Genomic DNA, 22,725 nt, shown 5'->3' with positions numbered 1-22,725 from the left:
AATTTTCACTTCTGTTTGAAGATTGAGGTATGCATGAAACTTAAGTAAAAGATATTACTTTGTACTTGATGCAATTCGTGTAATATTATCTCTCTCTCTCTCTCTCTCTCTCTCTCTCTCTCTCTCTCTCTTTATATTACCATGCCCTGTTCATTGCGTTTTAATTGGTCGAGCTGAACCACCTGACTGCCCACAAATACACAGTAATAGTATATTTACATGCCCGTGAATATGAATAATATCGTAAACATAGTAACTTTACGGCTAGTAAAACGAAAACTGTGATTTGTACAAAGATCATAATCAACCACAAAATAAAATGGAGCATTTGTGGGGCCAAGTTTGGACGATGTTTTTCAAAAAAATCTCCGGATTTGGAATTTTTTTGCAGCGCGCGCAAACAAGGCGCTCCTTAACTGGATAGTCTGCTAAATAGATCGATTTTCGGCTCTATCTATCGATCCCGTAGTCGATATGTCCGCCACTGTAACCTAAATACTCACAAGGTGTGCAACAGAATCACACAAAAAACACACCATCCGATTTGTCAACTGGCCGTGCGCTCACACAAAATATTCAAAACTACACTCCCATATAGCAGTCGGCAGTCACCGTGTTTAGCTGCCCTTGTCCTAAAAAAATTGTCGATTTCTTCAAGATGATGCGAGTAACACGTTCATCGCCGTGATTTTTGAGGAGATGGTTAAATTGTGATCCAACTAGGTATATGGGAGTGTAGTTTTGAATGTTTTGTGTGAGCGCACGGCCAGTTGACAAACCAATCAAGCAATCAATCAATCAATCTTTATTAACCCATGACTGGGCAATTGACATAGCAGCAGTGACAAACACAATACATTAATCATAAACATGACAATCTAATAAAAGTATTCCAAAACTAGTTCAATCTGTTCAGTTGTCTAATAGCTCTGTTGATAAAAAAGTTTTAAGTTCTATTGGATTTAAAAGCCGGTACTCTGAAACGGCAACCGGATGGTAGCATGTCAAACTCGTTTTGTAGAGGTTGCTGAAACTTGGAATGTATGATGGAGTTTCCTTTACGTAAAACATGTTTCTGGTACAAGTCAGTGGGCCCACTTGTTGTTCTCCAATAATTTTGCTGCAAACTTTAACTATCTTACTAATTCTGTTTCTGTTCTTAACATTTAAATTGCCATACCAGCAGACCATTGAAAAAGTGCAATACTTTCAATAAAAGATTTATAAAATAACGTCATCAGAGACTTATTTACATTAAATTGGTTCAACTTCCTCAGGAAAAACACACGTTGTTGACCTTTACTACAAATAACATCGACATTTTCATCCCAGCATAACTTATCATCCACTGTAGAACCAAGATAATTGTACTTGCTGACGATCTCAATTTCCGAGCCGTCTATAACTGTTGGCTCCGGAGAAGATTTGCTCCTTCTGAATCAATGCACATGTCTTTTGTTTTACCAACATTCAATTGTAGAAATGATCGATTACACCATTCGATAAAATCATCTACTATGGGACCGTGGCCGGTCTAACATTATTCAATAAACTGACAATAGCCGAGTCGTCGGCAAACTTCAGAATATTGCCTATTCACTTCTACAGTCTTCAGTGTACAATATGTATAGCAGGGGAAATAGAACAGAACCTTGAGGTGAACCCGTAGAAGTAAAGCGCATTTTTGACATACACCTGTTGACCCTCACACACTGAGATCTATTTGTTAAAAAATCTAAAATCCATTCGACTAATTTAAAATGCAAATTGAATCGTGGCATGAGTTTCTCGGCCTGCAGGTGCGGTTGAATGTTGTTAAATACCGAGGAAAAGTCAACGAAAAGGATGTGTGCATGTGTTTTGTTGCCCTCCAGATGTTTCTAAATAAAATTTAACAGGGTAAGGGTGGCGTCTTCAACTCCCCGTCCTGACCGATATATGCAAATTGTAAATGGTCTAGCAAAGTTGGGTTTTCTCCAGAATTTTGACTTTGATTAACTTTTCAAACGATTCCATGGCAAGAGAAGCGAGGGCAACTGGCCTGAAATCATTGAGAACTTTCGGGGCACTCTTCTTTGCAACAGGAATAATTACAGCCCGCTTCCACAGCTTTGGGACTTTTTGGAGGTCAAGGGACAGCTGGAAAATGCTTAAGCAGTAAAGCACACCCAGCGACGATATACAACGAGATTTTGACCTGTTCACGAGATATATGCACGAGCGATAGCGAGTGCATATGGAGTGAACTGGTATACCGTTGCCGGGTGTGATTTATTGCTATTGTATCATAACAGTATTTTAAAATTCTGGCGAGGAACGAAAAAACAGATTTTACTCAAGCTGAGAGTTCGCGCGTATGTCAGCCTTGGTATATCGCCAATATACCACGGTTCTTTTCGCGTCTCAACCAATCAGATCGCTGTATTTGCGCCATCAATATACAAGTATGATATAATTCGAAATATCTCACACAGCTGCCCTGCACAAATTTTCAACACATGGCTACTAATATTATCGGGGCCTGGCTTTTCCGAATTTTGTTGATTCTCAGCGATTAAAAAACACTCTCTTTATCGATAAATATTCTATCATTGGTAACAACTTTATGTCCAATGTTCCTGTGTTCATTTCGGAAATCATGGACATCAAATCTAACATAGACTGTATTTAACTTTTCGGCGAGTTCACAGTCACTATACTTGATGTTGTCAAATTTGAACTCCCCATTTCCACTTGTTCTTTTTCTCAAATCAGCCATGCTTTTATACAATCCCATGCTGAAGCGGTTGACCCTGAACTTAAATTCAGCTCCATTCTTTATATATACATTTACCGGTCCTTGTCATCCCTTCCTTTGTCGTGGGCGTGAGTTGTCCATTCTCGCCCCTCTGCTGTTAATTTTGCTCGTTCCCTGACAACTATGCGGGTAGGCGCCATTTTATTTCAAAGTCTTCTCGCGTGTAAACAAACGACGTCGCTCTGTCTGTGTAATCGTTCTGCTAGTTCTGTCAAACTCCTTTTGGATTTTGGTATCTTGGATGGCAATGGCGACTGCCGCAGGCTTCGACGAATCTGCTGTCCTGGTACTTCAGCAGCCGCATCTCGTACACCTGAAAGAGCAACATTAAGGTAATTAGGTTTACGGCTTGACTTGGATACTTGGGTGCCACAGTGTACTAGGTTATGATTCTGTTACAAAAGGTGTCTCGGTTGTGAAAGAAGCTTCTACCTAGCCAATAGGACAGTGGGTTCTCAAGATTGTACACATCATCCCAAACTACAGGCGTCGTAAACGAAGTCTGACATGCATGGCGTCTTTTAACTTCGCCATGGCAGGCACGCCCTATTGCCTGGAACATAAGCTTACCTGTGTGCAGGGCTACTGCCGCGCCCACCTTTAGCTTTGGGGCCAACATTCATATTATTTTCGTCCAACATCTGAATATTTAAATTCTTTTTGTCGCCATTAGTCTGCAAATATATATTTATATCCCAACCCATTTCAAAATATGTTGACATAGAAACAATGTCTGCAAATTGCATTCATCAAATCATTTTCACCAGAAAATACAATATGGCGGCGAAAGAGCAATTTTTCGTATGTTTAAAACTCGCCGTTTTTCTCAGCTCTGGGAAGATGTTAAGGGGCATCGGATGTTTCTAAAACACTTGTTCAGCTTCTGGCAAATTTCTTGGTACCTCCTTTGGTTGCACAATAATTCTGTGCCTTAGCATTGTGTTTTCAATGGAGCAGCCATGATAGAGAACTATGTTTTGTTCTGAATCAGGCGGAGGCGGAAATAAGAATTGCATGCCAAGCACGTACGCGTGTTTATACATGGAGGTACCAGAATGTACTTTGGACGAATGTCTTTGGTAATTAATATGCTACCTCCATGTTTATACAAACGCTTCTGTTGAATAGCCATTGGTACCACTGCGTAGTATAATATTGCGGGTGACCTACATATTAAGGGAGAGTTCAGGTATTGTTGTGAGGGTTTAGCCACTACATTCTTACTTCTATAAAGTGTAAGTAATGTGGACGAAATTACTATGTCACATCTCATGAAAACTTATTGATCGAAAGGAGCAATACAGCAATACTACTGATGAACTTGGGCGAATAGAAACTTGAAAATAGTTAATTATAATAGCATATTTTTCCAAGTTCATTACAAAAGTTCAAAGCTGAAGTAGATAAACCAATGAGCTGGTCCGCTTTACAGATGCCACTTATAAGTCTTTGGAAATCTCAAAATAACTGTATATGCACTTCCTCATGTTAATTTCTGAGTCATTGATGTAGAAAGCATCGCAGTGTTCTAGCTGTTTTAGTCCATTTTATAAGTTTCAAAATCATAAAGACCTTGTGTACAGTTTACATGCTGAGAATACAAAATCAATAATGCAAATGAATGAAAAGAACAGTAACAATGACAAAATAAATAGAACTGATTGCTTTAGAGCCGTACATTTGATCTGTAGGCCTAATTATTCTAATTTGATCATGCGGAAGGAGAGGATCGGAAATGTTTGCTTTAACTTACTGTAATGTTAAACCGCTTGATCCTAACACAATAGGCGGACACTGCAGGATTTACGTGCGTGCCTTTAAGGTATAGTGTTCGCCTCGGAAAGTGAAAGACTTAAACTTTTGCTCAATTTTTCCTAAAAGAATATTTCAACCAATCGGGGGTCAACGTGCAAATTTTACTTCTAGAGAAACACATCTCCCAAGATTTACCTATATTAGAAATTCAAAATGACCGCCATCCCTGTGTTAACTCTATGAATGAAAATAAAATTTCGGTTTTTAAAACCTAAGACGTTAAAAAGTTTTCTTACCCCAAGGGCTCTAAATTAACTCCCACAAGTGTTAGATCAGAAAAGTATTGTAAAAGTTTGATAGACCGAATAGTTTTCCCCGAAGCGCATTCTACCTTAAGATAATTAATATCCAACAATACTCCGTAAGTAATCAAACTATTTATTGCAAATCATTAAATAAACTCGGCTGAGCTCAGACAGTGGTTTTTATTAACAGCCTTTACCTTGACAGAACAAGCCACCCATGATATTTCTACTTTGTGAAGAACACCAAAGGCCTAACACAAAATGTACTTTAGACGAATGTCTTTGGCAATTAATATGCTCCCAACTAGCCCTTTAAAACAAAAATTAGTACGATCCCTCTCGGTAATATCGGTCAAAATTGCAGGAAACAAAAAAAGCATTTACCAGTATCATTCATTCGTAAAGCGTGTTTCTAAATCAGGGACAGGAAAAGTAAAGCCAGTTTTAAAAGTGTAAGGCCAGGAAGAAAAAATAAATTGTTCATCGGAATCGCCGCTTCTACTTTGGCATATTTGGAAATTTTTTTTTTTTTTGATCGTGGCAAATTCTTACTTCCGCATTACAAATGTTTAGTACTGCCGCTGGTGGCGCCCTACACTTTGTCGAGTTTTCGCGGGCACGGGATTTTTAATGAGACTTCCTACATGTTTGTACGGACTTAGTTGACCGCCAACACGTTGTGACGTCTGAATTTGGCGAATCACGACGCAAAGTGGGTCGATTTGGTTGGGTTAGTACATGTCACATCATAAGTATTAATTTGATCGCCAACATTCGACGTGATGGCCGACAGTTAGTTCTAAAGACGCTATTCTACAGTGTTGTCCTGATATTACGTTCGCCGATTTGTTCAACAAGATCGTGACAGCAGATGGACGGTGCATCCGATTGAATGAAAATTGCATCGAAAGTATAAAAAATTACGGCAATGACAAAACACATGGTTGCGTCGATGTTAAAGTACGATCTGAATGATGACTATATAACTTCACTCCGATCACAGTACAGTGTTGTTAGACCATTGTGTAAACTGTGTAGAGACAGTGTAGACAGTGGTAAAGAGGTCAAAACATGAGGCCAAAGTAAAATGAAAATCTCAGATGCTAGGTCCCACCAGGACAATATTAAAGGACAACTGAATGTTGGATTTCAGTGATTTGCTGTACATTTCAGTTTTATTCTGAGAGAATGTTGAAATATTCAGAATATGTAGTGCAAACACTAACTGTGAATGTAGTGGCCTATGTTATTGTTGGGAAATATAGTCTTGAATTCAGTTACCAGTATCACTGTTTCTTGTCTGAGATATTTCTGGTAAAAGAGAAACAATTATCTTGCCTTTTCTGCATCTGTGCAAAAATGCCAGAGAACCGCGTTTACCTTCGGCCTAAAAAAAAAATAAAAAAAAAAATTCGCTCGCCGCTCCTGGACCTTGGTCCAAAAATCCGATGAACAAGATTTTTTTTTTCTCTGGCCTAAAGAAATGTTAACATTAACGCTTTTGAAATGGAAAAATCTGTTGCTACTATTTAAAACTGAGTTGTTACTGTGAGGACGCATTGCAGCCATGCAAAACGTCCCTCCTCCGTAAACAGAAAGGGTACATCACTGTTTCCATTATTTCAATTGCCAATCAAATTTTGATATTTTAATTTGACTGGGGCTGTAGGCATAGCCCAGTGTATTTTGTCTGAGAAGCCGAAATATGTAAAATTTTACACTGATGAGAACACTACAATTGACTTGGCCAACATCTAATTACCAACGGAAAGCTAATTGATACAACACTAACTATCACGGAAAACTACTTGATACAAGCACGGTCTATATACTAGCTCCATCCTAAATGTGTAGATTATTCGCTGGGAGTGACAAAAACCTATCAGTGAACCAGTTTTAAAAAACTAATTAAGTAATGTAAATAAGACATTTGTGTGTTTAGTCTGCATGTGAAGAACTGCATAAATGTGTTGGACATTGAAAACGTTTGTGGGATTACTTTATGCAGTGAAAATTCACGAATTTACAATGCGGCATTCATACACAATGAAAATCAAAAGATTACGGGAAGAAATAAATTGCTGGCTTTACGGATTTCTTGTATATATTCGATAAATTTTGTGAATAAATATTAGTAAACATTTATATCTTCACTAAATCTTCTTACTGTACTTTCAACAATAACTGCTTAACATAATAAAACTAATAAAACAGAGACTGCTACCAAGTCAAGCAAAATTTAGATGTATGTAGTAGGAATAATCTAATTCTGTTTAGATCGTACAGATGAATCGCGAGTAATAGATATCTAGGTCACTTCAGGTATTTGTTGCTAAACTATTTATAGCTTCGATACATCGCGTGATGTTGTCATCCACTGCAGTCGATGTGGCACTTGAATACTTAAGTTCAGAGGTCATCAATGGCCAATAAGATTTGTTGAGCTAGTATCAGACTGTCGTCGTAAGGTCACTGTTTGCTCTTTGATATAAAGAAAAACAGTTTGTTGAGATGGATCAAGGGTTGCTAGTATCAGATTGTCGTCGTAAGGTCATTGTTTGCTCTTTGATATAAAGAACACCATTAAATCGGGGCTCGGATATTTCCTTTTTAAGGGCGGAGGTCAGACATTACGTTTGCCAAACTCACAAAGGAGCGATGCTGGTGAAATGGAGATTGCTAGTGTTTAAAGATCAGTCTAAAATTACTGTTCAAAAACTCAGCTGCCATAAAATTTGAAAATAAGCGAAGAAACTAAAGTTCTGATATGTTGAAATTGTCCGAGCACGTACGTTGCTAGCTGTTCTCTCATTATTGTCAAGTTTGTGTGCATTTGACAGAATAATTCTAGTAGTCTTCCAAATTGTCAATCGCGAGGACTTGCGTAGGTTATTCGCAAATATTGTGGTTTTTAGGGATGCGTTTATTAGTCATACGAAGTGCTTTACGAGTGTTGAAAAATAAATGTGGGCCAAGGAAACGTATTTCTTGACTTCTTGGCGGGTAGAAGAGTGACGGAAGTTGGTATCTACGAGGTAACAGATCATCAACGAATTCGTTTTGAAGCGTGAACAAACGGCTAACATTAGACTATGTTGAATTTCTGTTAAATTCAAGGCCACTTGGTTGTTTGGGTGACGTATTTAATTTTATGGATGATTGTTTTGTAAAGAGCCTATAATCACAACATATTACCCTTGCAATCACAAATATTAGGGCAGTCAAAGTTCCAGTTTGCATTGAATTTTCCATTTGGGACATTAGTTATCATTGCCTCAAACTGTGCATAAACGAAATGTTTATCACACTTGTGTTGGTTTCGAATTCGGTGTTGATTGGGTACACCATTTAAATAAGATAATTTGTTCAAATTGTATGACTTTTGTACAGACTTTCGCAGTTATTTGGGGACCTTAGTTCACAAGTCTCAAATTGTCAAACTCTGTTGTAAATCACTTACGATGGCTTTTATTAGACAGTGAAGTAATTCACCAAAATGAGTCTCCTGTTATTCGTCATAGAGACGGTGCGGTGGAATTTTGCATTAGCTAATCGTAAACACCAGCGACGTACCAACGCCATACCATTCAACTGACGAGAAGTAACAAATCATTGAAAAGCTAAAAATGCCTACAAAGTTGTCTCAGGAAGGAGAAAGCTGGTCTCTTCAACTTATTTCCTTCTAGAGAATATTGCATGCTTGAAGAATTACGTTGTATCATATCAATTTGATATTTACTTATTATTTTTAAACCTTACAAAGTTCTCAAAATGTGCAGTAATACACACCGCGTAAACCATAGAGAATATGGGATTCGGGGAGGTTTAAATAACTTGCACTCCAAGATCAATACCTCGGAGTCATTCTATTTAAAAAAATTACAGTGAAACGCGTACACTAATTCTCGTTTTATTGTGAGTTTGAACAATATGCTTGAATGGCGAGAAGATTACTATTTTAGAAGCAGACTTGTATGCTGTGTCATAAAATCAGAAGTTCATATGTTTATTGACGATATTGACGTGTGTGTGACATAGTAGTCTATTTGGGGGCACTTAATGTACGGAACCATTCAAGTTGTTTGAAAGGCTAAGTGGGCATTATGTGAGAAAATCGAATACCTGTGATTTGCAAATCTGAGACTCAATCGTTGGCCATCTTGGTTCTGATGCAATACTTCTAATTGATGACATATTCTCAGTCTAGGCATACAGAGACTTTAATCGGAAAAAATTATTAATAATGCTATTCAAAATTATTTCACCAAATGTGTACTTGACCCTGGAATTGGTGACGTTACAGCACCATTTCCAATGGCTTTAAGAGACAATGGCTTTTAAGAGACATGGCCATCTCTCTTACAAACTATTAAATCAAGGTTACACCAGAGCAAGACTTGTCTCTACATTCAAACGCTTTTTGGCAGGTATCGCAAGCTGGTAGATAAATACAATATCTCTCTTCGACAAATGATCACTGATGGCATCGGTGACATTGGGCCTTAGTTAGTGACCACTACCTATCTGACTTATAGATTGATATATGGCGGGTGCCACATGTGGGGCAGGATGCGCTTACTATTTTCGAAACACCTGACATCACTTCTTGGTCTTCTGGTCAGAGGTCCATATATCTTTCTTTCATGAATATGACTTTGTTTGTGTACCGTCTATTTACTGTCTGTTCTGTGCTGTTTTGTGTCTATGTTTACAACTATTGTCTTACGAATTCTGACCTACTGTCATTGGATTATGGATTGGTATGATTGCGATTATTTTACCAAACCATATGGCAAACTAATATCTTTCACTGAATATTTTGTTGAATATAACGTGTTTTAATACATTCTGGGCAAGTTGTACGCATAGCCAGAAAGTATTCAAAAGCAAGGAAAGTGTACGTACAAGCTAGCTTCAAAATATAGGATGAGGATATTGCATGTACTGTTCATGTCATACACGCGTGTGAAACATAAACACTAGAAATTTATGTACCATTAAAAATATTCATGACAAAGATTTATCGATATATGTATTGTTTCATCACATGAACATGGGTATGTAGCAGGTAAAGGAGAATTACGTGACCAAGGGTCAAGTGTCCATAGTTGTCAAAAATGTTTAAAGCTAGCTAATATTACACTACCAGTATTATTACCGGTATTACTCTCATAAATGCGTCAAACGGTGTGCAAAATAGTCAGTCAACTAGATAACACTTTACGTCGGTGATCTGCAAGTACAGTCTAAAGAGGCTGTACTATATTCCAATAAAATAGTACACAGCAACTACCAAGTGAACTGTGAATTCACACAGATATATTCATGGCTCAACCCAGGAACACTGATCAAATCTGTGTCTGACCTAAAGTGGGCAGTAATCATTCTACATTTGCACGGTGATTTCAAAAACCCTGGTGAGAGTTATAAGGCCGTTAATCGGCCACAAAGTAACAGTATTATGAACTCCAAAAATGTAGGTCATCAAAGTCACCCGGCCAAATGATATACTAGCTCTAAAATTGTGAAACAAGTGAGATAATATTCGCTTGTCGTAGATCTGACTTGTATACCAAACTGATGAATCAAGTAACGTGTTGACTTAATTTCGCCAGTTTTAATATAAGTAATGTGAAAAAATTACAATCGATACAGTTCGATCAGGTTTTACCGGTATAGGCGATTGCAACCATCAGTCGGCTTTATTGACGTTGTTAATTAAAATTTAAAATCGGTCGCCGAACTTCACATTATGTTTGCTACACTTTTTCACATTGAGCTCTCAGTAGAGAAAATAGTTATACACGTCCAACTCAAATTCATGCCAGAGTTTATCTTCTCTTTCTCAAATTCGACTGACCAGGCCTGGCCGGAAAAGTAAACATTTATTTTTGTAGTTGAGAATCATCAAGAGTCATGCCATGGTCATCTGTGACTTGTTCCAAGGTACACACAAACCTCATGTCTTCATATTACACAGTTTTGGGCAAAACATGAAAGTGTTAGATTTGTGACTGGTTGTTTTTTAAGAGATGGAGTCCTGCTTGAGTTTGTAGTCTTTTCCTACCTTTACAAATTGCACCCGATGTTGAAGATAGGGCAGATAGATCTCCCTTTCATCCTGCATGACAATGTATACATGTGTTTTCTGTACAGGAAGTCAAAGATCAAACCTACCGCTCTGATAATATGTAATCGATGGGAATGTCATTTACAAGGTGGTGTGGCTGGCGCAGTGTCACTTCTTACACGTCTCTTACAAACCATTGGAATGGTTAGTCTACTGTACGCTGTTGGAAACTAATCCAACTATAAACAAAGAAGCAAAGGATATGGGCATTAATCTCTGTTTGCCATCCTACAACTGTTACGATGAAAACATGAAGCCGGATCCAAGATGGTTGGAGGCACACAAAGACTTTTATCCAGACATAGAGCAGATCAATGACGTAGCGTTAGTAATTGGATTTGGCTTAATTACTTCAAGGGCTGCGAGACGAATAAAAAACTTATTTCAAAATGCACTGTTCCAAGTTGTTAATCTGTGGAACCACGACTTAATCTCAGAACGTACTCTTGGATATTCTGTCCAAAAGTTTCGAACTCAGTCTGTCTTCCTTGAAAAAGACTGCAAAGAAGCACACATTATGACATCAGTTGGATCGAATGCCTTTGAGTATTTTCATCAAGCATTGATCAATTGTAATACTAGTAACGAGAAACACTTCAAGATCTTCCCCATACCTGCCGACAAATACTTCAATCTATCTGCCCCGACTGCTAAGCAGAATGGTCTGGTACACATACTGTCTTTCCTTGAGGAACATGAAACTGAAGACCTCACTGGACTGTTGTACCTGGCAAAGGTGATGGCAGAAGTAACTGAATGCTTTGTGAAAATGTTCAGCAAACCTCCAAAATGGAAAGTACTTGGTGTTCCCCCTGCTAAGGAAAGTGCTATCCAAAAACGTCTCGAAACTCATAGAAAACTTGAAGTTACCTGTTGTCCTATTACTTCGCTGAAACAGTTTGAGTATGAACTACAAAGCTCACACCTACTTCTACTTCCGCCAAAATCTGTCAACACTCTGGATCTCGCGCTGACATCTATGGCTATTGGAGTTCCAGTGGTAGCGCCAAGTGGTTCACCTTGTCATAATTTTGTCGAGGAGTTCATGGAAGAATTCGAGACTGACTTAGTTGTTGACATGAATGGGGACATAACCGAATTGCGAAAGAAGATCATTTACACCGTCAGGAAACACGGCGCTGTATGCAGGAAAATGGAACTAATCAAGAATATTCTGAAAGGAGTTGTTCCAAAACTGCAGGAAGCCAACCGCATGTTTGCAAAATGTGTGGCAGAACATCTAAAAAAGTTATATCAAGGCCAATATGATTGCCAGAACCTACGTTTTCTTCTCCCAGGTAATATTTTTTATTTTTGGCATTGCATCTGTACTTGAGGTACACATCTTCACATTGAGTATACCGAGTTATTTTTATTACTGGTAGGTTGAGAGAATTATTTGCAGAATTCAGCAAAAGTAACAATATACTGAAAATTAAAAAAAGATAATTCTAATATCAGTGTGGCTGTAGAAGTATATCATCAATATATTTTTCACTCAAGAGTTTGCAATTCAATCAAAACAAGGTAGTTACATGCCATGCTTATTTTGTCTCGTGCACGATACTTTAATGACCTCAATTTTATGGCATTTACCATCAAACAACTATTTCACTGACTCAATTTAAATTATTTACACACTTTTTAGATGCGATCAGTTTGGATGACCAAAACGACGCTGCCTAGTCTGATAAGTGAGGCAGGTAAGAAGAGTTTACTTCATTTTTTGTTTTAAAAGAACAAAAATATAAATATTTCGTATTAACGAACATCAATGTAATGGCTAGCAATGTGATAATAATGTCACTCTTTATTTCAAAGTACTTTCCTTCAACATATTGTCCTCGTACATTTCTCAAGTGAGAAAGATTTCCTTTGTTATCCTTATATCCAAGGATAAAAAGAGATCATCAAATCAGATCATTTTTTAGACTGTCTGGCATGACTAATCTCACGAGACCAATCTTGGCGCCCAGGGTCACTTGTTCATATATCAGAAAGAGTCAGTCTTTTAGGAAACATTGTCTGTTGCCGAATCTTGAAGCTGAGAATTTTCATCGCTGCTGCATTTTTATTATTTTTACGTGTAGTTCGTTTATGACAGATGTAACATTAGATGCAACATTTTTACCAGGTACGTCACTACAGGAACAAAAGATGAATAAAACAATATATATTTAATTAAGCTTACAGTTGTGCAACATTTTTATTGTTAGGTCACATATCTCAGGAAGCTGAAGATTCATCTTCAGATTCAGATGATTCCCAAACAAGTAATTCTACTGAGTCAAGTGGTCGAATAAGTACTTCTACTGAATCGAGTGGCCGGGAACGCAACAAATGTGGGTGTATTTGAGAAATATCTCTAAACTATAATTTTTACATTAAATACCACTGTTGTTTCTCTTTAGGAACAACTGACAACATACTCGGCTATAGCATATGTATGTTAATAAGATATATTTTATCTTTCTGGCATTGTCAAAACTTAATTGTTTAGTTTTTCAAACTTTACAACGTGAACATGAGTTAGTTTGGTCACTTTTGCTTTTATAATATATCAAAGTATAAAAAGCTTCTGAAATATGTTTGATTTCATTTGCTACCTTTGCTAAGCCATTCTTAACATTTTGTTACTATGGACACTTCACTGTATGCATTGATTACATTTCATACTATTTTCACTTTACCTAGATGAACTAAGCGTTAAACTTGGCATCAACGGCGCTATACCAGTGAAGGGAAAATCAATCAAAGATGTAGAACGCGCCCTCTTCCGCAGGAAGATACAGAAGAAGATCAAATCATTGACAGCAAAGTTGAAGACAGTCAGGAAACATTCAAGTAAGAAGATAGCAAAGATTGAGGCCAAATTAGAAAAACTGCACGAAGACCTGGAATTCATCGATGATACTCCCAGCAGTATTTCATTTATAATGAAATGCAAATCCTTGGAAGCACTTGAATGTCTGATGTCAGAGTACAGCAGTGGACGACTGCTGAAGATGATGGAAGAGGAATTGCTGACACCAGAATTCATGAAAAGAATTGGAGTGCTGTACCTGTCACTGCAGGTGCTCATAGACATGGAAGAATATAAGCTCTGCAGAAGCGAACTGCTTGCCTTAAATGGTAAGTAAAGTTGATAAGTGCCATTGCAATAGAGAATATTGCTTGATCAGTTAGTACAATTGATCTTGTTGAGTTCACATGATTTTTTTTAACTTTTCTGAATAAGGATAAATCAGCTATAGACAAAGTAACATGTATGTTTTAAGTGAATGTTTATGTACACAGTGTTTCCTTATACATTATCTGTGCATGTTTCCAATAGAAACTCATAAGAAGAAACCTCGTCGAAATAGTATTTCATCTGTCTACGAGATCAAGTCAAAGAAACCAGCCACAACAGCTGGGAGCTCGGTATCTGAACACCTCCTTGATTGTTCCGGACCAAATCCATGGGCAAATAACAGGGCAATCACTGCAAGGCTCTACGGGGATGCATGTGTGCAAAATGTGTCAGCAGTGTTGCAGCAAAATACTGGAGTACATGTATTTTGTCGGAGATATAAACAATTAAATGAACAAAAGTACAGGTCAGTGGGAAAAGTAATGATTCTGCGTGGAATGGAGACAGAAAGAATTCACACAAAGCAGACATGTGAAAAGCAGCTTCATGATCATGAAGGTAGTGCTACAAGGGAAGCTCTAGAAAAATCTCTTTTCCTCAACAAATTTCAGCTGACGCAGGAAGTGCAAGAAGGGAGGAAGACCAGAAATGCCATAAAGGGAACGAATCGTAATCTGTCAAAACAAATCGGACAATTTATCAGAAGAAAACCAACCTGTTGTACCTTCTTAACGTCAAAGACAAACAGCTAGCTCAGCTTCAATTACAATTCGACCAGGTGACGAGAGGTAATATTTAGGAGTCCAAGCCCTCTAGGGCTTTGGCCCCCAGTGTATTTACTTCCTTTTCAGTAGGGTCCAAGTCCTCTGGCGCTTTAGCCCCAATTGGTTTAACTGGGGTTCAACTCCCTTCCTCTTCTTCTTCTTCTTCTTCTTCTTCTTCTTCTTCTTCTTCTGTAACTTTTTGCCAAGATAGATCTCCAAAACCGCTGCACGCAGCACTTTCAAACTTGCGGGGTTTACTAAGCCCACTGAGTTCCAAGTGCACATGACCCTTTCAATCAGTGGGTCAAGTGATCAGATTGCCATCTTAGATTCAAATATTTCATTCTACCTTATTTGCATAAAACTTGACTGACCAAAAAAATGTCAACAGTTTTTGTAGCATAGTACAAGGGTGCCCTATGCTAAATTTCAGGTCATTGACCGTGTCGTTTTTGAGAAGAAGATTTTTTTAAGCAATTAAATTTATATTTTTACATAACTAACAAATCAATGTATCTCAGCGACTACTGGAAAGGACAGCTATGGTTCTTTGTTTATGGGAGTCAGTATGAGACAATTTTTTACCATTTTTGATGACCTTGAATGACCTTTTACCTTTAGATGACCTTCAGATGACCTTGGATGACCTTTGATCGTTCCACTGAATGACTTGTAATATGGCACATTTTAAAATTCATTACCATACCGACTGGTCACATGACCAAGCAGCCATCTTCAAATGCAATATTAAATCCATCTCATTTGCATAAAAGCTAATCAATCAAAATTGTTTTACGACTATTTGAAAACAATACGGCAAGGCTCCTTCATGCAAAATTTCAAGGTCACAGGATATGTCGATTTCAGAAGAAGATTTTTAAAATTATTATTTTTCACATTTATTCAATGTCCTTTGACCTGCCCTTTACGTATGCAGCTTAACTATTAGGTCACCCATCATACCAAATATAAGGGTATATAACTTATGGTTACTTTATTATGGACATATGTGTTTTTGAGGTCAAAGGTCGTCGAGTCACATGACATTTGTCGAAAACGTTTTTTCCTTAGAGTTCATGATTCGTTCGAAGATATCATCCATCCGTCCTTATAAACTATCTTTCCACCATTGTTGCCAAGCCGAGAGTGTTATCATGCACAGTATTAGAAAACTAATTTCAAGCTATAATTTGTACGGCCAATAAAGTGCTATGCTCACTGATTTGGGAAATGCTATGCATTACATATTATAGTACAACATCAAGACACTTTAAATGCAATTTGGTCAAGTCTGAGTTGGTGATGTAGCAAAGAAACTGTCGGTTTTTCATAATTTTGATATTTTGGCCCCATGGAAATGCAAAATCAATCACTTTATTTCCCTGTGCAGAGAAAATGCACTCACTCTCCTTTGTTTGCATGGTTGATTTAAGAATAATGACGAATTTTATGGGACTAACGACGCACAATAAAACAGAATTATTTTCTTCAAACTGTGCACCACAACTCCAGAATACACAGTTGTAATGGTTACAGTGGGACCAATTTTCATTTGGTACAGGATGTAGTGATCAGGAACTAACACTATCGCAACCAATTTTTGATGATTGGATCTTCATATTTTCCAAATTACTCAAAATTTTACTTGCTATATAGCTGAATGTTAAGTTAGTGAGGCAAGGATTCTCAGAAAGTAGATTAGTGAAATCATTTAAGAAGTTCTACGGTAGATACGGAGATGTTGTATCAAAACATGACCTGTCTGCTATTCAAATGATGAGTGACAGCATACCAAATTTTGACTCACAAAAGTAATTTGGTGAATTCACCAAATAACAATGGATTTGTCGCTTTGGGTCAATCTTGACGGGTGCGGCTGGCTGGCAGGGTACGCTTACAAATGCCGGACACCTGGTACCACCACTATTTTGTGGTTCAAGATGACCCCATTGCCTTTGTCATTTTCAATATGTTCCTTGGACCTGGTAAATTTCTTAGTTACCTTGAATGATAACGATTATTGGACCTGATTTGATGCCTATTACTCATGAAACAAGTGTGTAACTTGAAAAGAAAAGCAGATGAGCTTACATTTGCAGGTAAAAACAATCTCACTTCTCCATCAAATTATTCCAAATTATTTCCAACGTGTTAACGTATCTTGTCGTCATTTACAGAATTTTTAAATGTAATCACAGCTATTGATCTAATGGCCCTGTTACACCTTGACTATTTAGCCAGCGTATGCCGACATATCAAAGTTTCTCTACAACGCTGGTTCCCGATGAACTAACGATGTATTTTATACTTTGACTGCATAAATAGCGTATTCATAACGATTTGGACATATACAATACGTATTAATAACGTATATAGAACGTTTCAATAAGCTAAAGATAACTTATACCCACGAATGCTTAGTTGTTGTTGGCATTCACAAATTAGTCTAACTTATGCATAGTGTGGCACCGTATCGCCGATGATCACGTGTCTATAAATCCTGCTACTTCAATGTATCAAAGATGTGTCTACAGCCTTGAGAACGATCAATTTGCTTTCTGAATTTCACAGTTCATGGCATGTATTTAAATTTAATGTCATTATATTTTCATATGCACAAATCATGCATACTAGCACTTGACATTAGACCATGTAAACCGATCTAAAAACGAAACATGATTTATCCATATCCCATTTAGAAGATGGCGAGACTTGAGCCACTTTACATCTTTTTTTAAACCAATATTATACTTTGGAATGAAATAATGATTTCAAAGCTTATTGACAATGCAAGTTAGGGGAAATACAGCCAAATATCAACAAAGTGGCTCATTTCTCCTGAATCTCCCTTACAGAAATTACAAATGGATGATATGGATTTCTACTCACCATAGTCTTGAGGAGTACTTAAAGGTTACTCTTGTGTGTAATGGACTTGATGCAGAAGAGTATTTTAGAGTCAACAGCGCCCCCTAGTGTTGATGTCGGTCATACTACAGATCATGGAGTTCTTGTCAGATTTATTGATATTTGCTTTATTAGTAAAAGATGGAAATTGCATATCAATCGATGTAAAGTTATTTCAAATCAGTTCATTGAACATTAGTGTTTAGTAGTATTTTACCGCCAATTTATTGTTCCCAGGATTCAGCAGTAGCCATCTTTTTCTGTGTTTCGGTTGAACCAAGGCAGTAAGACAAGTTCGTTGATAATTCACCTAGAGTACCAACTAAATAGGCCCACGAGGTAATATGTGCACATAGTTTGTATTGCACGAGTTTATGAGAAACGTTTATTGAATGCTAAACCAGTTTAGAGTATTTATTGAATATATCTTTTTCTAGAGCGTGCAGTATATGCGGACAGTTTCCCTATCACAGCATTCGGACCATAGCTATGTCTGTTGTATACTATCGGACAGAGAATGCGCTCCTTTGTAATGATGGCACCACTTCAGTTGAGACATTATGAACAGTTTTGTACATTGAGCACACCCTGTTAAGACTAGCAGTTTGCTTGTGTTTCTATTTACTAGATCGTTCAGTGATGGCGTATGTAAAGCAGAGAAATAAAAGAGATGTGCCACATCTGTCAAGTCTGTATATGCTAAGTATTGAGTATTAGTTTGTCCAATTACAGTTAGATCTCTGCCTTCCAAGATGATGTACTCAGAGTAAGGAGTATCAACCCAAGTGAGCTAAGGTGAGGTACATAGCAAGGTGAAGGTACAAGCTAAATGTCAGAGAAAACTAAGACAAATAAACAGCAATGTTACCTCAAAACAATTATGGAGAAAGAGCAAAGAATTACCCACCTAGAACACAAATTAGAGGAACTCCAAGACACTTTGGAAGTAGAGACTAGTGAAGCTGCAAGAGATGGAATTCTGCAACATATGCAAGAAATTCACGATGAAATTATAGAGCTCAGCATGTTTGCTGAGAGCAGTTTCAGAGAACCTCGTAGGAGACAGAGAGTTCGTAACCCCACGTCAAAGATGGTAGAATTTCAGGAAACAGAGATAGCGAAGAAAGAGAATCCACAGAGAAAGGCCGTCTCTGAAAATTACAGAGCCTGAAAATTAGCTACTAAATTTGCAGGTGCAACCCTAACGAGCAATTGTACTGCAGATACGCTTGAGAGTCTTAATATGTCACTGAACAGGAAGGGATGAAGTCATCAAAACATATATTATGAAGCTCTGCGTGACTTTTGTGTCCCAGAACAAGAAATGATGCGACAGACGACTCTTGTATCGCTATTACAAATCAATTACTCCAAGTGATCATAAACAAGAAAGACAATACCAGTGAAGAAAACTTTGATCAGCAACTATGTGACATGCTGCGACATGATTGCAATAGGTCCATATCAGTACAGAGCTATCAAAATATGATCGCATTTATCCTGACTCAAGTAGAGAAACGAGCGGAGGCAGCTGCTGAAATTACAGCCCCAGAAGTAGAGTTTGAAATGTGAAGAGTCAGAGATATTAAACAAGCAGAGATGGAAGAACTAGAGCATAAAAAGAACTCCTACATTACCGACAAGAGAACAAGGAAAGAGAGATGGAGCAAATGGAGAAAGAGAAAAATAAAGAGAAGGCCAGAGCAAGGTGCAGAGCGTATGACCAGTTATGTCAGGATTTCCACAGAGATGAAGATATTGAGAAGGACATTTTTACAAAATATAATAAATCTGTTGTGTTCACAAATGATAGCACACCACAGCTTACTGCACACCACTGAACGGATACTTCCTCCCTAGACTGCATTTTACAGAATAACATTTCAGTATAGTAGATTGCCACTGCCAGAGCCACCTATATTCAACAGGGACCCACTGCAGTATATTCAATGGAACATTGACTTCAAGGGTCTATAGGGAGCAAAGGTAGACAGCAGCAGAAAGAATGTACTATTTGAAGATGTATGTGGGAGGCGAAGCACAGAAAGCAGGAGAAGAATTTTCAACTGTAGCTCTCAGGAACCAAACACAGCCGCATGGAACTTGCTGAAGAAAGGTATAGCCATACTTCAAAGTACAGAAAGCTTTCAGTGACAAACTTTCCAAATGGCAGAAAATTGGCCCAAAGATTCAGCTGGTCTACAGAGTTTGCAGATTTCCTCAGAGCTTGCAAGGACGCAATTCCACACGTACCTGGACTGAAAATTCTGAACGACTGTGAAGAGAATCAGTGATTTTAAAGAAACTACCAGATTGGGCTTCTTCATATCGGAATTGTGAGGTGACACAAACACAAGACAGTTCTGGAAAGTATCCAAGCTTTGACGACTTCTTAAAGTTTGTAATAAAGGAAGCACGTATTGCTTGCAATCCAATTTCGTCGTTGTATGTCATGAAGGGATCAAGCTTTACAGAAAAGAAAGAATCCAGTGATAAGTGAAGAAGAGTCAGTAGTAAAAAAAAGGTACCGCATTCACAATAGAGGCCAGAGAAGTCAACAAAGAATCACCTGGTGTTATACAAACGTTGGACTCTAAAACACGTGCACAATAACCACAATTGTTTTGTAATAAGCCTCATCATCAATTCCGCACATGCCCAGAATTTGAGAGAGAATCGCTGAAAATAAGAAGAAAAATCAAGAAAAGAAAGTATGTTTCAGTTGTCTCAAGAGAGGACATAATTCAAGAGACTGTAGACGAAAGTTGACATGTGAATGTGTAAGAAAAGACAGTCAACAAGTCTTCTTGATGACTCCAAGGATCAAATTCTCCCAAAGAAACCAATGACACTTCAGAGGTATCAGCAGTGTCATGCAAAGCTGAGTTGGGAGGTGGCAAGTGTACCAGACTTCACAGGAAAGGGCTCATGAAAAGAAAGCTATTCCACGGAGGATATCCAGTCCCTCAATATCCTAGAATCACGCATACAACAGAGAGAAGATGGCCATTACGGTATGCCACTAGCATTTAAGTCTGCAAAACCATTGTAACAGAGAGACAACAAGAGAGCAGCAGCAACTTGCTGCAACATTGGAATAAGAAGTTCACCAAGGATTCAAAGTATATGCTAACTATTCAAGATTCATGGATGATCCTTGAGAAAGGTGATGCTGAGAAAACACACTCCAAAGTTACCGTAGAACTAGTCTGGTACATACTGCACCATGGTGTGTACCACCCTCACAAACCTGAGAAGATAAGAGTAGTGTTTGATCGTTCAGCACGCCATGGAGGGACTTCCTTGAATGATCATTTATTCACAGGGCCAGACTTGATAAACCATTTGATCGGTGTATTGTGCAGATTCAGGAAATATCCTATAGCAGTCACATGTGACATAAAGAAGTTGTTTCATCAATTCCTTGTACAAGACATAAATGGCATTTATCTAAGGTTTTTTATGATGGGAGAATGGTAACATCAACATTGAACCCCAAGAATATTGCCCTAAGGTTCATCTATTTGGAGCGCATCGTCTCCTGGATGTGCAATTCTTGCCACCTTGAATGGGCTTCCTCTTCGTGCTAGGGAGTCAATAACAGGTTACAGAAATGCATTCTGGGTAATAAGTCGACTATGAGCGGCCATCTTGTTCGTTCGTCTGCTGTGTGTGTGTGATGTGAACGTTATCGGGAAAATGGTTTTTACATATGAAGCAGCAGAATGTGGCCGGCTCTCATTCACTGAAACTGAAATATTTAAACAAACATCCAAGGATATCAGGTATTACATTGGTCAAATGGCCTCACAATCGCTTAGCTTTAGCTCGGTGGAAGAGGCTAATACGTCGAGAAGGTAGAAGTACTAAACGTTCAGAAAACGATTTAGACTTTGCTAGGGACGTCTTGAAAATCTCAAAACGTTCCAGACTTTGTTCACTGCATTTTGAAGAACAGATCGACGATGGAGGATTTGCAACAGGAGATCCAAAATATTTTTGCTTGGAATAATTTGGGTAAACCTCTACAAACGTGTTCAACATAAACACTGACCAACCAGGTTATCCAATTTCAAAAACAAATGATTCTTCGTCTGCCTGTTTAACACAGCCACCCTTAAACAGTCAATGCGGAAATATGAAATGTTACGATGTACCTGTCACGACTTCATATTTGGCAAGATAGCTGCGGTCGTATGTAAGTAAAACTAAATCGCTTTTCAAACGTAACAAAAAATGAGGTGCCCCAACACAATTCTGTGCAGTGAAGGGCTATCTCTCCATTGTGGTATGGGTAAATTTTAGTATAAACTCCCTGATTCAATACTACAAATTGCATGCCATCAAAGACCAGAAATGAAACCCGTAAGCTAAATCATGATAAAAAGTAAGCTCAGCAGATGACTTACAAGAAGACATGTTTTACAAAAATACATATGGGTCGCAAATCGTGATTTTGCGGTACCCTTCAAAACATGACCTTAACAGCTATTGAGTCCCTATATTTTTCCGTTAGAATTCCAATTCTTATTCTAGGGATCTCAAGGCTCCTGAAAAATACAGGTTTGTTATCAAGTGGGGTGGGGGTGCACGTGCCGACGGCCTAATAGATTGACAGGGATGCTTGCTGTATCAGCAAGACAAGGAGGCATAGAAAATTTTCAATATACGTCTAATCAAAATTATTTATAGAAAAATATTTAAAAAAGTAAATTTATAAAAATAGGAAGTCATCAACAGTTTATATAACTTTAAGGAGAAAATAACAATATGACTATGTGGAAACATTTAAACAGGAAGTTACAGGACCGTGGGCGCACAATAGGGGATTACTGATGACACAGCCAATTGTATACCCTTAGCGGGAGTTTTGAATTCTCAGAGCATCACTTTGAGCGTACGATAAATTTGAATAATCATGACCGGCACTTTCG

The 22,725-nt window shown here is 38.0% G+C and overlaps 1 protein-coding gene across 1 annotated transcript; it reads left to right on the top strand.

Moving 5' to 3' along the window:
- The first annotated feature begins 2,899 nt into the window (after positions 1 to 2,899).
- On the top strand, positions 2,900 to 14,127 carry LOC139126951 (uncharacterized). The gene is made up of 4 exons (XM_070692871.1): positions 2,900 to 3,129; positions 11,014 to 12,285; positions 13,204 to 13,260; positions 13,682 to 14,127. The coding sequence occupies exons 2-4, from the start codon at positions 11,190 to 11,192 to the stop codon at positions 14,125 to 14,127; spliced, it is 1,599 nt and encodes a 532-aa protein (XP_070548972.1). The 5' UTR covers positions 2,900 to 3,129; positions 11,014 to 11,189.
- Positions 14,128 to 22,725: the final 8,598 nt, after the last annotated feature.

Source organism: Ptychodera flava, unplaced genomic scaffold (assembly GCF_041260155.1).
Source record: "Ptychodera flava strain L36383 unplaced genomic scaffold, AS_Pfla_20210202 Scaffold_28__1_contigs__length_4768798_pilon, whole genome shotgun sequence".
Lineage (NCBI taxonomy): Eukaryota > Metazoa > Hemichordata > Enteropneusta > Ptychoderidae > Ptychodera > Ptychodera flava.
This window is presented reverse-complemented; position numbering and strand designations above follow the sequence as displayed.

Bases quoted from the DNA above. Each gene is read 5' to 3' on its own strand.
- LOC139126951 (XM_070692871.1), top strand. From the start codon at position 11,190: ATGGGCATTAATCTCTGTTTGCCATCCTACAACTGTTACGATGAAAAC. The intron at 12,286-13,203 runs GTAATATTTTTT...TTTTATTGTTAG, and splicing joins CCTACGTTTTCTTCTCCCAG to GTCACATATCTCAGGAAGCT. The intron at 13,261-13,681 runs GTAATTCTACTG...CACTTTACCTAG, and splicing joins TTCAGATGATTCCCAAACAA to ATGAACTAAGCGTTAAACTT.